General features: G+C 36.8%; 1 protein-coding gene across 1 annotated transcript in view; it reads right to left on the reverse strand.

Moving 5' to 3' along the window:
- Positions 1 to 18,669, reverse strand: part of TMEM117 (transmembrane protein 117) — a 1,211,924-nt gene that overhangs the window by 292,537 nt on the left and 900,718 nt on the right. Inside the window, exon 3 of the mRNA XM_044087408.1 lies at positions 12,211 to 12,340. Coding sequence (XP_043943343.1) covers positions 12,211 to 12,340 — 130 coding nt within the window. The remainder of the gene's footprint in view (positions 1 to 12,210; positions 12,341 to 18,669) is intronic.

The raw sequence follows: 18,669 nt of genomic DNA on the forward strand, positions 1-18,669 counted from the left end.
CCCCCATTTTATAGCATGGTCATGGTAATGGGATAGCCCTACTAGCTTTCCCCTTACCATGACCCGTGCCGTAACCTTAAGGTCTGTGAGTACTGCACTATACTGCTGTACGTAGATTGTTCGCTGAAGTGGGTTTCGTGAAAGTGCACTTTCGCTTAACCCAGGGTCAACTGTGTAATTTCGAAGAAGTGTATTTTCGAAGTTATACAGTAGACCCATTTTATATATATATATATATATATATATATATATATGTATGTGTGTGTGTGTGTGTGTGTGTGTGTGTGTGTGTGTGTGTGTGTATGGTTGGCATTTTAAATGTGTTTTGAACCTAAAAGGTGAAAGCCAAGGCATTAGCTTATTTGTGGGGGTGTTTTTGAGAAATAAAGTGATAATTTTAAGCTTCATGTGCCAAAGGAAGTAATATTTTGAAATTTCTAAATATAACTTGGGAGGAAGGTGTCACTCGTCTAGTCAGGATACAACAGACAAACATTCGTGGGTTCTGTTCAAGCAGCTTTATTACACACAAACACATCACAAATGAGGCTTTGTAACTTAAACTTAAATAAACTTTTAAACAGACTGACTACACACTCATACATGTTAACACTCTGCCTGTTGTCTCAAAATGGCACTGCTACCTGCATGTTCTCAGTATTTGTATGCATGTGTTGTATCTGGAAATGCTCCTTAAAGGGACATACACATGCTCTGATCTACATCCTCCCTCTTTGAGAAATAGTTCATATACTAAATGACAGAATTCAATGTCTTGCAATTTACAGAAATGATCTTTTGACATGCAATTATACAGAACTAATTATTTGACATGCAACCATACAAAATCAGACACATATAAAACAATCATGTCCAGGTTGCTATGTATTTTACACTAGGTCTAGGAATACAACCTAATCTTGTAACATAAAAGTCAGAATTGGATCTAGCAAGCGGGAATGTCTTCAAGGAATGTTCAACTTTGGGAAATGGATACTGTGACATGTTCTTTGGTATGAACATTGTCTGGGTTGCTCTGAGATCTAGAGTCTGTATTATATAGGTACGATGCTGTGATATTGTTTCTGATACAGGAAGAAGTTTCTCCTGCACTCTATTCTCTCAGATTCCACTAAATAGGAGCTCGGCTTGGTACATATACCTCTCACTTGGCCAATTCCATCAAAGCCATTCGCCATTTGCATCCTCACTGTCTCTCCTTCTTTTAACGGATGAAGAAATCTGTTTGTTTTATCATAGCTGGACTTCTGAGAAGAATGCTTTTTAAAAAGTTGGGCTTTGACTGCTCTGTTGTTTTTAGCATTAAGCACCAACAAACTAGATCCGATAGGCAACCATTGTTCTGGTTTACCTAGATAGAAGTCTCTGAGCAGGCGAGCCAAGTAGGTTGTCACGGAGTATATTTCTGAGACTGAGTAAATTCAAGAAGATATCGATATTGTCACGCTTTGACCTTTCCAGTAATTGCTTTGCAGTTTGCATTGCATGTTCAGCAAGGCTGTTTGACTGAGGATATTCAGGACTGCTAGTAACATGGATAAAGTCCCACTCTTCAGCAAATCTCTGAAACAATTGACTGGTAAACCGAGCTTTGTGTGGACTACCATGGACTGAGAAATGACGTTTATTCTTAATAATAACAGCACTGGACATTAGGTTAGGTAGCAAATTAATCTCAAACAATCTCAAATAAGAGTCTACCGACACTAGGCAATGTTGACTGTTCCACTCAAATATGTCAGTTGCTACTGTTGACAAAGGTAGTTCAGGAATTTGGCTTCAATGAAGTGGATTTTTTGCAAATGTGGCTTAGTACTGTTGCACACTGAAGACGAAGAAAGCACTTTATCAATGCCTTTTACTAGAGAAGGCCAAAATACTAGTCCTCTCACCTTTCTTTTGGTAGAATTGGAACCTGGGTGGCCACAATGCAAAATTTGAATGGATTCATGCTGTAAGGAAGTAGAAACAACAACTTTTGGACCTTTGAAAATGATATCATCTTCCATCAGCATCTCATCACTGTATGGAAAGTAAGGATGCACTTCTGGTGGTACAATGGATTGCTTTGACAGCCATCCTTCATTGACGAAGTGGATGAGCTTTTGCAAAATGTGGATCAGTCTTTGTATGATCTCTCAGTTCATCAAGACTCATGGTAGAAAAATTACACAATTCCATGACATCAAAGTCAAAATTCTCTGCATCAAGCTGTTCTGTAGTATTTCTGAGCGATCTGGATAAGGTATCAGCCAGACAAAGAAGTTTACCCTTTGTATAGACCATTTTGAAATTGTACTTTTGCAATTTCAGCATCATTCTTTGAAGTCTTGCTGGAGCGGAATGCATAGGCTTCTTTAAAATAGTAACTAGAGGTTGATGGTCAGTTTCTGTCTGGATAACTCAGCCATAAATATAATCATGGAACTTCGAACAAGCAAACACAATTACCAAAAGTTCCTTCTCAAATTTAGAATACTGCATCCCAAACTGGATAAGAGTTCTAGATGCACAGGCAACAGGTCTGCGCTCTTGAAGAATAACTGCACCCAGACAAAACTTTGAAGCATCACTGGAAAGAACTACTGGTTTGTGGACATCATAATGTAGGTGGGTTACCATTTGTTGTTTCAGGTTATCAAATGCTCTCTGGTGTTTTTCTAACTGGGTCTATATTAGATAAATGAAAGTTTATCTAATCGAATGCTCACATGAGAGAAAATCCAAGAACTCGAAACTGCAATTGTGGGGGGCTGTGCTCCCCACACCCCCTCCTCGCTAAATATATATTCCAACTCCGAGATTGCACTACAGTGAGGAAAGGGCAAATATTCCCATCTTCAGTCTACCACAATCTCACAATTGCAGTTTCGAGTTCCGCAATTTTTGCTCATGTGAGCATTCAATTAGATAAACTTTCATTTATCTAATATAGACTCATTGTAACCATGACCATGCAACATGTTTGTATGTCAGCTCTCTTAAAGGTGCTGATAACTTACTAAAGTCAGGGATACATTTTCCCAAATAGTTAACCATACCAAGGAACCACTGTATAGCTTGGACATTGTCTGGAGCTGGCATCTCAAGAATGGCTGCTTGTTTAGAAGGGTCTAGTCGTAAGCCTGTACTGGTAAATAAATGACCTATGTAAGTAACTTCTAGTAGTCTGAGTTTGCACTTTAGAGGCTTGAGCTTCAAATTCACTTCACACACTCTGTCCAGAACTTTCCTAAGGTTTCTGTCACGCTCTGGTTCACCATTACCTCCAACTAGTAAATAATCAACTATTATTGATAGTAGCCTGAAAAAAATTGCTCCATTGCATGCTGAAAGACTTCACTGTCAGAATTTATTCCAAAAGGCACCCTGAGGAATCTCTGTCTACCAAATGGGGTACTGAATGTAGTCAGTAGTTAAGATTTGGGATCAAGCATCACTTGCCAAAATTAACTCTTTGCATCTAAGACAGAAAAAAACAGTGGCATTTGGCATGAGGGTTGCAATTTCCTTGACTGTATGCATGGGATAATGAGGTCTCTTTAATGCCTTGTTTAAGTCTATTGGGTCAATACAGAATCTGATTTCCTCTGAATTTCTTTTATGAACAGCTACCATGGAAGATACCCACTAAGTTGGTTCTGCGACTGGACAACTCACACCTTGCTGCACCATTTTGTCTAACTGGATCTCTTCTTTGTCCTGCATAGCTATTGGACTCTTCTTGCTGGTCTGACCACTGGAATGACCTCTGGGTCTAACTTCATGGAATATATAACTGGAAGTTTGCCTAGCTTGTCGAACACATCAGCACATTCTGAGAAAATAGCGTTACTGATGTTGGAACTGGGACGTGTGTTTACATGATGGACTTCTTAGGTAAAAGAAAGCAGTTTGATTCTGTCTCTGAGACCTAATAATGACTGCACAGTCTTCTGACTACATAAAATTGCAAGCTGTAACTGTTCCCAGCCGAATAGCATGAAAGCACTACTGAGCATTTGGTTTGAATCTCTTCACCTCCATAAGCAACAAGCTTTGCACAATTGCCCAAATTAAGTTGCTCACTAACCCTCACTTTAGAAAATGTTTCTGCTGACATTACATTACACGTGTAATCAATGTCTTCTTTGAGCTTTGTGGGCTTACCATTGATCAGGACAGTACAAAATATTTCATTCTTTGCCAACAAATCTACTGCATTAACCTTTTCACCAATCACTGATACACCATCTACATAGAAAGTACGGTTGCAATCAACTTGCTTTTTTGACTGACCTTTCTTAATAACTGAATGATGCTTGCTTGATTTACAAAACTTTTGAAAATTGTTCTATTTTTTACACTTGTGCATTGTTGACCAAATGCTAAGCACTTTTCTCTTTTAGACTCATGATTGGCTCCACAATGATGACAGTTAACAATAAGACTTGACTTAGGTTTTGCTGACTCAGTCTCATACTGTACTGAGCATGCCCATTTTACTGAGCAAGTCTTGGAACTTGCTAGAAAGCTCCAGGTTCTCCCTGACACACCCACAGGGGTTGCTACTGCCATGTGCTTAGGCCTGTTTTTGCTTGCCAGGTGTTGCATGCTATGTTTGCTCTAGAGGCTGCTGAAACCAAGCTTTTATCACTTGTAAGCATACTTGTGTGCCTTTTTGTGAATTCATGGATTTGAGAAATCTCTCTGGATTTGTTTAATGTTACATCACTGTCACAAAGCAACATTTTCTCACTGCAGCACTATTAACACCAAACACAAGCCTGTCTTTTATTAAAGGAAAACTCCACACTAGAACAAAAAAATTATTTTTCATTCTATCTTAGTTTCCTGTCCTGTTTTAATACCTCAAAATCACTCTAAGTGCTTTATTTGTAATTTCAGCCTGTTTTCCACAACATGGCTACCAAATAGGGCTTGATTTATCAATGTTGTCTTGTACTCCCTCAAGCCTTTCCTTTTCCCATAATACTTTGTATGACTCATGGCAGACATAAGGAAGTAACTTTGAATTCCCATGCCATTGACATATAATGGGATTTGGGAGGGTCATTGTTATTTTCTGTAAAAGGACTGCTTCTTTTCTGTCTCTAATCACCCTCATTTTTATTTGGCTGAGACACTGATTTACACTATACTTAGAAGTTATCCAGCCACAGCCAGAAAAGCAACTAAACTGCAGGCTTTTGTTCAGAGTTTTCTATTGCAGTCTGAGGAATTGATTCTCCAAGGTTTTCTCAGTGCTGTGACAGTTTTAACACCTCTGCAGTAGTGATTAGAGAGAGAAAAGAAGCAGTCCTTTTACAGAATGTAAAGAACTTAACAGTGACTATCCCAAATCCCATTGTATGTCAGTGGCATGGGAATTCAAAGTTACTTCCTTATGTCTGGCATGAGTCATACAAAGTATTATGAGAAAGAGAAAGGTTTGAGGGAGTACAAGATCACGTTGATGTATTAAGCTCTATTGGTAGCCATGTTGTGGAAAACAGGCTAACATTACAAACAAACCACCTAATAGAGTGACTTTGGGGTGTTAAAATAGGTCAGGAAACAAAGATAGAGTGAAAACACAGTTTATTTTTAGTTCTAGTGTGGAGTTTTACTTATCTTTATAGTCACCAAATCTGCATGTTTTGGCTTTGTTTCTTAAGTCAGTGATATAAGCTGCAAAAGTTTCACCTACCTTTTGGGCCCTTGTGTAAAATAAGTGCCTCTCTAATATAACATTTGTCTGGGGGTTGCACATTTCTGCAAATTTACATTTTAAACACTCATGGTCTTCCTTTGATTCAGCCGGTACCACAATATGACGCCCCCCCCCTCTCCTGCATATATTTCTGGTGCATACACAAATGAACACTCTTTTTCAATAGCTTCTGATCCAGCTAAATTAAGCAAAATGAATGCCTAATTTCGTAAGTGCATATTTGTCAGGAAAAAGCTGCTTGCATGAAAATATTGTATTCCTGCTCATATACTCTCCAATTCTCTGGTATATTATGATCAAACACAAGTGGACCTGGTCTGCGAAATGCCTCTGCCATTTCAACACACAGTACTGATGGTGCTTGAAATCATGTATGAACATACACACAAAAATATATGCCAGTACGTGTAATTATGCCCAAAAGCACAACAAATTGTTTGAAATAACTGCACTTATGCCAAACAAGTCACCGTAGCACAAGAATACTTTGAAATCACTGTAATTTATGAATAAATTGTACACAATGGAAAATCTCAGAGTAAGAAACACTTTGAGATGAACGCACTTTGCAAAGAAACTAAACACAGCACAAAACCTTTTCAAAATGCTGTACTTTGCAAAATAATTCTGCACAGTGCAAGAAACTCTGAAATGGCAGCTTTCTGTGAATAAATGCACACAACACAAGAAATTTTTCAAAATGGCTGTACTTTGACTGCAATTTGAAATATAACTCTACTTTGCACACAGCAAACTCTCTGAAATAATTGCACCGTAATAAAGCACACACACACTGCAAATACATTGTACACTGTGAGATATTTTGAATAACTCTAGTTATGCTTTGAATGGCTTTGGTCAATGCGAAATAGTAGTTTGTGCCCAAACATGGTCTTTTATTAAAAACATGCAGTTGCCTTGCTCTTTAAGCTTAATTGCCCTTTTATTGTACTCGTTATGCCCTTTTAATCTTTTATCATGTTCATTGTACTTTTCTTGTGCCTGTTTTCTTTAAACATGCTCGTTATGCAAATGAAAGGTAATTCTTTGACCCATGTGAATAGTTTTGCTAGTTTTATCAAATATCAAGGTTTTGAACATTTTGTTTAATTAAAAATGTGGTTTATTACACACAAACATATCAGAAATTAGGTTTTGTAACTTAAATTTAAATAAACTTATAAACAGACTGACTACCATACTCATACATGTTAACACTCTGGCTGTTCTCTCAAAATGGCACTGCTGCCTGCATGTGCACAGTATTTATATGCACATGCTACAGTAGACCTGGAAATGCTTCTTAAAGGTACACACACACACACACACACACACACACACACACACACACACACACACACACACACACACACACACACACTGATCTACAAAAGGGGTCTCTGGTTTCAATTTTATTTCATAGGAGATGGCTTTATGGTCAGACTTAACAAGTGATGAATATACACAAAGGATGGTGTGATGATGGGGCAAGTGCCAACACTGCCAGCTGGAGTTTTGTAAAGAATAATATGTCCTTTAAATATCAAACTGATTTATAGAAGATGCTTGTGTTACACATATATTAGAACTGTATGTCATTTGTATATCAATCTGATTAGTACAGATGCTTGTGTTGAACTGCATCCACAATGCACCCTGCTGAAATGAAGAGAAATATACACGTATTATTGTAGCTGAATTAAATGTATATGTTTTAATAAAGGATACTGGGACAGCAATGGTTAATCAGCTAGCTTGCTTTAAGAAAATTAAGGGAAATGTAAATGAGCTGTTAATCCATTAAAACTTCACCACACAGTGCTGAATAGGACCAGAGACACTAGGTCTGGGAGAAAGCCTTTGTTCATTAGCTTAGTAAAAAGAGGGGAAGACCCAGGCACTGCCATAAACATTTAGATGTGCACTATAGCTGCCTATGATAAATTCCTGTCTCAGCTTCAAAGGGAAATACTGAGAAAACTTAGAGTCAGGTGACAAGATGAGGTCATTCTGCCAGCCCTCGTGGAAATTATATTTTAGACATTACAAAGACAAATCTCAGAGTAATGCGTATTCTGTTTTGGGGAATCTGACTAGAAGGACCCTTGCCCACAGCATCTTGCCTTGTAGTAGTAAGTAACTTAATTAGGGAACAGCAATTCTTTTAGACTTGTCAGGAATATAGTGAAGCTTAGTTTGGATATTGCTTTTCTTTATTTGTCTGAGTCTGTCCAGCAATGTTCTTTTTAATATTTCCTGTGATCTGAACTTTACTGTGAATACATAGTTGCATTTTCATGCTCTTTTATTATTTATTATTAAATATATTTAAAACTTTTATTGTGGCTGGTCCTTGTAGAAAGTATCTAACCTTTGAGGTTACTTATATTTATTTTATGACACGGTGTGGGCCACTCCAGAAGGCTAAGCCATCCTGGTCAACTACTACCATTTGTATTAGTATTAATATTACACAGTATAATTTGACAACCTTTGTTAAGGGTCTTAGAGTAGCTGATTGTAGAGTGCCTAGTGGTGGGGATAACTACCTTATACTCTGGGCAGAAGGGGGCACAGCAGGTAAATCTGTATTAGCCTTTCCCAGGTGTCGGTATTAGTGTCTGTGTGTGTGTGTGTAAAATAAAATCTTGGTGTGTCTGTGTGTGTGTCAGATACTTGGGGCAGGGACACGAAGCACTGAGTTTACAGAGAGGGTGCTGCAGGAGTTGGCTTGGACACTCGGCTGAAGACCTAACCTACACCTGTACCAGAGGGGAGTATTATTGGGGACCTGGAAGGAGACAGATATATAGAAATCCAGACCCCGGGCTGTGTGTGTTCCCTGTGTGTTCTTAAAGAAAATTGTGCTTGATGCAGAGATGTCTGCATCTGAAAATACTGAGTGTATCCATTTCTGTTCCATGTGCACATCCCTCTCCAGTGTCAGTTGTGAGGATTCAGGCTCCTTGATTACTGGCCCAGCATGGGGACAGCACATATTGGTGGCTATCACATGCAGGTAGCAGTGGTGGGCATCACAGATGGTACAAAATGCCCCTTTTTATTAAGGACACGATCAAAGATTTTGTTCCCCTTAGTCAGTACTCTGACTACTTGTTCCAAAGTGCTTATATTGACAAAATCCATGAACCTCTATGCTTGTGCACTAATGGTGGTGCAGATTTTCCAGTTTAGATCACCTATGAAAATAGTATTTCCTTTAATACTGAGTGATTCTAGTTCACGTAGACAGGCGTTGTGGCTTTCCTGGGTCCTAGACAAAGTTCTGTACTTAGCTAATATACGATACAGGTCCTTTCTGATGGCTACATGGAAATAAAGAAGCTCTAGTACAGGGGTTCCCAAAGTGTGCACCGCAGTGCCCTGGGGAGCTGCGGCTTCCTCACAGAGGTGACGTAAACTAATAAACTTAGCTGCAAAATAAACTGCGAACAGTTTGAGGTTTATTTTGCAGCTACACTTATTAGTTCGCAGTGAGTGAATGCAGGAATGAATGAAGAAGTGGCTGTATGTGTGAGATCAGGAGAGTAACAGAGATGTGTGAATGAATGCAGGAATGAATGAAGAAGTGTGTGTGTGTGTGTGTGTGTGTGTGTGTGTGTGTGTGAGATCGGGAGAGTGAATGCAGGTATGAATGAGGGAGTGGTTGTGTGTGTCTGTGAATGAATGCAGGTATGAATGAGGAAGGGGCTGTCTGTGTGTGAGATCAGAAGAGTGAGAGCGATGTGTGAATAAATGCAGGTATGAATTAGGAAATGACTGTGTGTGTGTGCGAGATCCGAAAAGTGAGACGGATATATGAATGAATGCGTAAGTGGGTGTGTGGCATGTGGGTGTGAGAACGATGTATGAATGAATGCGTAAGTGGGTGTGTGGGATGTGGGTGTGACACACAGTGAGAGCGATGTGTGAATGAATGCAGGTATGAATGAGGAAGTGACTGTGTGTGTGTGTTTGATCAGGAGAGAGAGAAAGCTATGTGTGAGTGAATGCAGGTATGAATGAGGAAGTGACTGTGTGTGTGTGTGTGTGTGTGTGTGTGTGTGTGTGTGTGTGTGTGTGTGTGTGTGTCAGGAGGGGAAAGAGTGAAGCGTGAGAGTAATCCCTGGCAGCAGCAATGAGGTCTGTGTAAGTCTGGTCCACACCACTGGACACATACCTCTCACCCTCTTAGATCAAGAAATCTGGACAAAGCCAAAAATAGTGGGGGTACAAAAGCACAAAATAGGGACACTTTTAAGTACTGCTCTCACAAACTTAGAAAGTTGATAGAAATGCAGGTTTTGCATTAGCATGAATTATCTGAAGGGTATGAGGTATGAAACAAAGGTCAGTATTTTCTGACTTCAACTTCAATGATCTGCCAATGATGTGCCAGAAAACAACAATTTTATGAGAAAAAGACCAAAAATATGAGACAAAAATCTGGACATTCTGCAAAAATTTATACAGTTGAGACATATGCTGGACAGAGCCAAATAATAGGGTCAGATTTTAAATATTGCTCTTATAAACTTAAAGTTAATAAGGTTGCCATTAGGTTTGCTTATCTCTCAACCATAGTTGATCAGTGGTATGCTGTTAAGCAAAATGTACACTTTTTTTTGGCAAATGTCTTTTTATTGTACTTTGCAGGGGGAGGGGGCACCTCGGGAACACCTGGATTCAGCAAGGGAGCCGAGAATCGAAAACGTTTAGAAACCACTGCTCTAGTGCATCATGCTTCTTTACCAGCCTTACAGTGAGTCTCTTCTGGATGAAGACTGATGACTATATTTATTTTTCAGATTGGCTAGCCATTGGGTCCTATTGAGGCACTGGCTATATTACAAAGAAGACCTGTAGCTGAATCACAAGATCTGCAGACCAGTTTAGAAAATCCACTACACGATATATACAATACAATGGAATAATCAAAAAAAAAATCCATCCTCAACCCCTTTTCCCATTTTGCTAATGTGATTGGGATATCACTTCAGCAGTAACAATCATCTCAAGCCAAGGTTTATACCACCAGGTAACTAGCCCTGCCACTGTAGTTCAGTAGTTCATTAAATATTCTCTTATAATTGCAGTCAAGTAGTTAAGAGGATATGGCCACCTCCAAAAGCTTATTACATTAGATCTCATCACTTATTTACACATGACATTCACATTAATAACACAGCCCATTAGATGCAATCTTTTACCAGATTCACACATGACCTTCATGTTAATAACACTCCCCATTAGATCCCATCATCCCTTTACCAGATCCACACATGACTTTCACATTAAAAACACTCCCCATTACATGCCATCACTTTACCAGATCCACATGACCGTCACATTAATAACACTCTACATTAAATCCCATCACTTTACCAAATCTACATGACCTTCACATTAATAACCAGCCTGAACAAACCCAAATATCACACAGACTGCATGCAGGGAGCATACCTCTCTGAAACCCCATGCAGAGCTTGCAAGCAAAAAGACCACAACCATATCAATTTAAGAAGGTCACCATTGTCATTGAAGAAAGTTTGTAGTAAAACAGAAGGAAGCATGGACCATCAAAATTCAAAGGTTTTTGATACAACAATCTTATCAAAATAGACAATGACATGCTAGGTTGTGCATGAAAAAGTATCCTAACATATGCCTTTATGTGTGATGAACATGTACAAACTGTGAATCAGTAATAGCAAAGTGGTTGTACTTTGAAGTATTACAGCAGGTCTTAATGCCATGCAAAGTATAGGAATTAGCACCACAAAAGTGAATTAGCAAGCAGTATTTACAAAGGCCACTGTTTAATGACACTGACTATCCGACAGTACAATCATCAGGAAATTGCAGAATGAACCCCATATTTAGGGATAAAATTCATCATGAAGGGGGAGGGATGGGAAGATGAACAGGAAGTGAAATCAAATGGTAAGCAGATACAGGACTGGGAGTGATTACCAGCTGTAAACTGAAACACCAATTCCTTCCCTCATCACATAGACTTGTAATGGAATTTAGTTGCATATGCTGTGAACATAAGAAATGATTAGATTCATTTACTAGAGTTGCTATATCACTATCTTACAGTTATTAATGCAAGTTAATCATTACTCTAAGAGCATTTCATTATACAGTTCTAAATAAATGACCTTCCCTTTTTCTGAGATAATCACACTAGATGTAGGAAATTGTCATCATAGTTGCTATTTTTGCAATGAAAATACATTCTTGTTCAATAAATTAAAATTTACAACAGGTCTTTTCTACAATATTTGATGTTTAACTATTAAAAATGTAAAAAATGTATCAAAACCATGAAGATACAATACATCCACAAAGTATATTGAAATATACAACAAATAGTCAACAGAAATATCTTAAACCTTTTGAAAAGAAAATCTATCACAAAATGCATTTTTGGAAAAAATATATGTTTAATATAAATTCTGAAGCCAAGATACCTGTTATATGAATGTGGTACTCTTCTTTGAAAATCTTCTTGAAGTGTGGTAATTTTAATTGAATGTGTGTGGTAGGCAGTCCTGGAAGGTTGACATCTAAATCCCCCATGAAATGTGGGAACTGCCAGTCCTGAAAAAAATAGTAAGTAAGTGGTTTAATCAAGCCATGTTGGCATGGATAATGTGCAGTCTACAATAATATTAATTTATTTTATCATTGAATGTTTCATCACAAAACATACCTACAACAGCTTGAACAGGTTCTGATCCTACTCTTAATGCTACAAACAACACACTTAGAGCACAATAATAGGCAGAATCTAAAATCATTGTATTCATTGTGGCAAAAACTGCTGTAATTAGTCTGTGCATGTTATATGCTAAAATTAGAAGTCATACAGGATTGACACATCTAGATGATCGATTGTGTATTAAAAACTGAGGTGCAAAAAATATTTTGACCCTACGATGTAGAGGAAAAAAATCATCTCAATATTCCACCATTTTAGTACTTCTGATCAAGTCAGCATTTCCACTGCTAATAACTCTAAGAACTTTCCCAGCACAAATGCTATATCACTTCATCATAGCTGTTGAGTATTCAATTTTTATTTTAAGAATTAAAAAGTTAATCTCAAATTTCATTCATGAAATGTACTTTTTCTTTAGAACTAGTCCAATATAGCATAAAACAAAGCAACATGTAGTGATAACCAAGCAATTTACTGACATAAATTTATATGCTATTGAGCTAGTTTGCCTGGTAAATTTGCTCAGAACTATTCATTCTATATCAGTTTAGCATCCAGGTTATTTTATCAATATACTATCATTAAGAACCTTGAATCATCTTAACGGAAAGATGTTTTACTTTGAATAGTATTCTTTTGTGCACTGAATTACAATCACATAGTATTATATTTCTGCATGATTTTGAGCAAAGCAAAAACAATTCACAACAAATTATTTTGTACTGGCCTATATGTACTTGGACAAGTACAGTACATTGATTCAATCACTAAGATGCTTTCATAGGGCCTGCCATATCAAAGCAAACCCCATGCAAAACAGAAAAGATACAAGCAAACATGCAAATATATAAACATTTAGAATGATGTATCCTCAAATAAGAAAACTTTACCATTAATATTAATTAGAAGGTATTGCTCATACTGTAAAGCTAACAGCAAACATACCATCATTTTTGTCCTTTCTAATAATATTTGCCCCACCTTTATATTCAACAGTACAATGCCAAATGTAGCTTTTCAGCAATCACTTTATACATGCTTTTTATTGCTTCATTTTGATCATAAAGTGCAAAAAAGGCAGTTTGGTTTTACTCAGTAAAAATCTGTTCCCTTGTTTCCTGTTTATATTAATCAAATAAGTACAGTATAGAACAGCAACTGTAAGCTGTCAGTTGTATTAATTGTATTGCACAAACCATTCATTCTTTTCAACAGTATGGTCTATTGGACTGGCAACACTTTCATTAGTGCTGCAAAATTAAGACAAACTTCAATTTGTAAGTGGTCCTCTGCATGATAGAATTAATATATCATCTGAAGGCTATATTAAATTAATCATGTCAGGACAGAAAAGTGCCTATCAAATAGTCAAGACTGTGCTACTGCATTTAATTTCTTCATTACACAGCACAGTAAGCATACAAAATAAAGTGAAATATTCTTGTTGTTTAGAAACTTTAAATCAATTGTGTGTCCTAGATCCATTTCACTGCATACAGCACAGCATTCTATTCAGAAATATAATGCCAGATTTTGCTTTCTTGTGTTCATTTTAAAATATTCCATGTTGGTTCATCATGATCATAAACTGAAAAATAAAACTCTTCGACTCCACCTGGTAAATTCAGTTTCCCTTCCCCAACTCTGTATTAATTGTACAGGATACAGAAAAGCAACTGCAGGTTGTATTATGTTGCACAGTATCTGTTAAACATTAGAATCTGCTGTGCACAGAGTAGCTTTGTGCATGGTAGAAGAATTAATGCAGTCTACGAAAGATAAGCAGATTGAAAACCAGTGCATCAGCTGTGTGGGACAGACTTCAATAATTCTTCTTGTTTGTATTTGGCTACTACTTGTCTATATCACCTATCATAGAACATCACTTTTTAAATAATCACGACTGTGATGCTGTATGTTGCTTCTCCACTAAACAGCGCACCAAATGATATATTAATGTATATAATAAAGTCAGATTTTGCTCTTGCTTCCATTTAGACATTGCTTCTCACTATCTGGTATTACAGAACAATGCTTTTATAAGCAACCAAAAAGATCAACTTGCTGAAGAGTACCTCCTAAAATATTCTTGTACTTTATTATTGCATTATTATTACTGTACAATTAATACAGTTTATACATATCGTATTTTACAGGTTCCCAAACTGGATATCACAGAATAATACCTGTCGAGCCTTAAAGATGATTTTTGCTATACATCATTTTTTTCTTGAAAAAAGCAAGTTAGCTTGACACACTTTAAGCCCCTATATGCTATTTATTCCTTTTCTTCTCAAAGAAATGAAAATCATGTTGCATTCTGTTACTTCTCCATGATCATCTTTACAATGCATTAGCATGGTTACCAAATAGAGCCTCCACATATTGTGCTTTACTGGACTCTACTTGGTATTACAAAATATCACTTGCACAAAAATTGACACCAAACTGTTTTTCAGTTTTAAGCACTACACTATATGATATATGAAAGCATGTAAAATAAAACAAAATATTAATATTCCATACACTGTATGTTGTTGCAAATTATCATTATTGAGTATCACAGCATAGTGCTTTTCAACGAATTAAGACCAGTCTGCTCTTTGTTATTCCTAAACAGTGTGCCAAATGATGTATACAACAAATATATGAAATAAAGAAATGTATATAAAGAATGAAATGATGTCACATAAAGAAATAAAAACACTTTTGTTCAAATTATATTATATAGGCCAAGCACTGCAACATACTGCCTTAATCTACAAGAGCCAAAATGAAGTAAAATACTGTTCCCTATATTTAATAACCTGTCACTACTGTGTATAACAGAATAGCATTTGTCAATACACATGATGTTGTATGTTGCTTCCTCAATAAAAAGAAAATCAAATGTCATCTGCAAATATGAAGAATAAATCAAACTATCCTTATTGCTTATATACAGTGGATATAACAAGTTTACACACACCTGTTAAAATGCCAGGTTTTTGTGATATAAAAAATGAGACCACAATAAATCATTTCAAAACGTTTCCCACCTTTAATGTGACCTATAACCTGTATAATTCAATTGAAAAACAAACTAATCTGTTAGGGGACAAATTATAAAATAAAAAAGTACAATATGCTTGTTGCATAAGTCTGCACACCCTTAAACTAATACTTTGCTGTGTGTGCACACCCTTAAACTAATACTTTGTTGAAGCACCTTTTGATTTAATTACAGCATTCAGTCTTATTGGGTAGGAGTCTATCAGCTTGGCACATGCACACTCTTCCTTGCAAAAGTGCTCCAAATCTGTTAGATTGCAAGGGCATCTCTTGTGCACACTCCTCTTCAGGTCACCCCACAGATTTTCTATTGGATTTATGCCTGGGCTCTGGCTGGGCCATTCCAAAACTTTTATTTTTTTTCTAGTGAAGCCATTCTTTTGATTGCTTGGGGTCATTGCCATGTTGAAAGGTGAAATTCCACTTTCTAGCAGACACCTGAAGGTTTTGGGCCAAGAGTGACTGGTATTTGGAACTGTTCATAATTCCCTCCACCTTGACTAAAGCCCTAGTTTCATCTGAAGAAAAACAACCCCAAAGCATGGTACTGCCACCACCATGCTTAACTGTGGGGATGGTGTTCTTTTGGTGGTGAGAAGTGTTGTTTTTGCGCTAAACGTACCTTTTGGAATTGTGGCCAAAAAGTTCAACTGTTGTCTCATCAGACGTAACACATTTTTCCACATGCTTTTGGGAGACTTGATGTATTGTTTTGCAAATTTCAGCCGGGCCTGGATGTTTTTGTGTTTAAGAAACGGCTTCCATCTTGCAACCCTGCCCCATAATCCAGACATATGGAGAATACAGGAAATTGTTGTCACATATAGTACAAAACCAGTACTTGGCAGAAATTCCTGCAGCTCCTTCAATGTTGCTGTAGGTCTTTTGGGAGCCTCCCTATCCAGTTTTAATCTTGTCTTTTCATCAATTTTGGAGGGATGTCCAGTTCTTTGCAATGTCACTGTTGTCCCATATTTTCTCCACTTTTTGATGACTGTCTTCACTGTGTTCTATGGTATATCCAATGCTGTGGACATTTTTTTGTTCCCTTCTCCTGATTGATACCTTTCAACAATGAGATCCCTTTGATGCTTTGTAAGCTCTCTGTGAACTATGGCTTTTGCTGTAGTATGCAACTGAGTAAATGTCAGGAAAATCCTACTAGAACAGCTGAACTTTATTTGGAGTTAATCAAAGTCTCTTTAAATGATGGAAGGTGTGTAACCAAGAAGACTGAATGCTGTAATTAAATCAAAACGTGCTTCAACAAAGTATTAGTTTAAGGGTGTACACACACAACAAAGTATTAGTTTAAGGGTCTGCACACAAAACAAAGTATTAGTTTAAGGGTGTGCACACTTATGCAACCAGCGTATTGTACGTTTTTTATTTCTTATTTTATTTCCTTAACAGATTTGTTTGTTTTCCAATTGAATTGTACAGGTTATAGGTCACATTAAAGGTGGGAAAAGTTTTGAAATGATTTATCGTGGTCTCCCTTTTTTATATCACAAAAACCTGGCATTTTAACAGGGGTGTGTAAAGTTTTTGTATCCACTATACATCCTTTACTTCTCACAATTGTGTCACAGTATAGAACTTGATAAAAACCTGCAGAACTCTTTGGAGAATGTAGCTTCCAAAATAATATATTGATCTACAAGAGAATTAACTCAGTACAATTATTAGAAGCTACACGTGTTGTTTTACTGTCCTGTATCGAGTTTGGTATCACAGAATAGCATTGAACAAATACTGTAGATCACATTAATATCTGTTACATTGGTCTATATCTTGCTGTTGTTCTTCAGTTCCATCATTCCTTAGCATACCAATGCAATGTTACCACTGCTAAACAAGCCAACATTCAGCATTGGCAAACACGTGTTTATAATTCAACCTGCATTCTTGTACTATTGCTACATTACTGCCTGATGTTTTTCTCCAACTTATGAAAAACAGGTTCACTTGTGATAAAATTCTTGTTGAACAATATTTAGACTGTAACCAGCAACAAATGCACATGGCTTCTATTTAATTCAGTATTTCTCCATAGTTGACAAGCTCATCATGACTTAATTATAAAGATGTTTCAGCTTTATTTCTGTTTCCCATTTCTTTCTAGTGCATACATCATAAAAACAAAATAGCAAATGACTCTACAAGACACATTTTATCTTTATTTATCTATTTGTTAAGCAGGTTAGTAGACTGGCCACAAAGCCCTTTACAGCCATGACCCAGACTGACAAAAGAGCAACAAAACTGCATGACAGCTACGTAACAGCATTAGCACACTGCAATTAAAATTAAGTACAGTGAAATCAGTTTAGGTTAGTGCATTGGTTGCTGAAAACTATTCTGAAAATAATTTGTAACAAATTCAAGAAGGAGGTATCAAAGAGTTAATAGCAATTCAACTCTTTGTACTTCAATTAGTCGTATCATATACATGCTACAAATAAAATATTTGCATCATCCAATTTATTTATTCTTCCTAACCTCTTTCTCTAAAGCATCTTAATTGACATTTTTTCATGAGTCATTCCTCAAGCTCAGTTTGGCAGCTATGTAGTGTCCTTTGCTGTTGTAATTACTTGTAAATAGGTGAATTAATAAGTTTATGTTCAATGTAGTTTGTTCTATATCTAAAATATAAAATGAAGAATACCTAAGGAGATGAAAATTCATCACAAAGATCACATTATTGGCATGGCTAGCACCGTGCACTTTCATTCATAATTAATAAAAGGACCTCCTTGGCTAAATAGCTTTCACAGCTGATTCTCTTTATACAGCTTCTGTAAAAGCATGTGATTAAACACACCAATTGCAGGAAAGCAACTTGTGACTTTTAAAATCCCATGCATGAACACTTATGTTCAAATACATCAATATATATGTGTGTGTATGTATGCATATGTACAAAACAAATTGAACATGTTCAGATGGGCAAGAAATGTACTTTTTAAAATAACAGTGATTATGAATATCACAAATGTGTGAGGGAAAGAATTTCCAGATGGTGTGAGCTTTAAGATTTCACTAATGCATAATGCAAATTATGGGTAAGTGAGATGTCTAGCACTGTCCCTTTATGAGCTAAGAGACCAGTGACTGCTGCATGAAGGTACTTTTACTGCCAGCACAAACTGAT

The sequence above is a fragment of the Protopterus annectens genome, chromosome 11.part0, assembly GCF_019279795.1.
Source record: "Protopterus annectens isolate FY-2018-M chromosome 11.part0, PAN1.0, whole genome shotgun sequence".
Classification (NCBI taxonomy): domain Eukaryota; kingdom Metazoa; phylum Chordata; order Ceratodontiformes; family Protopteridae; genus Protopterus; species Protopterus annectens.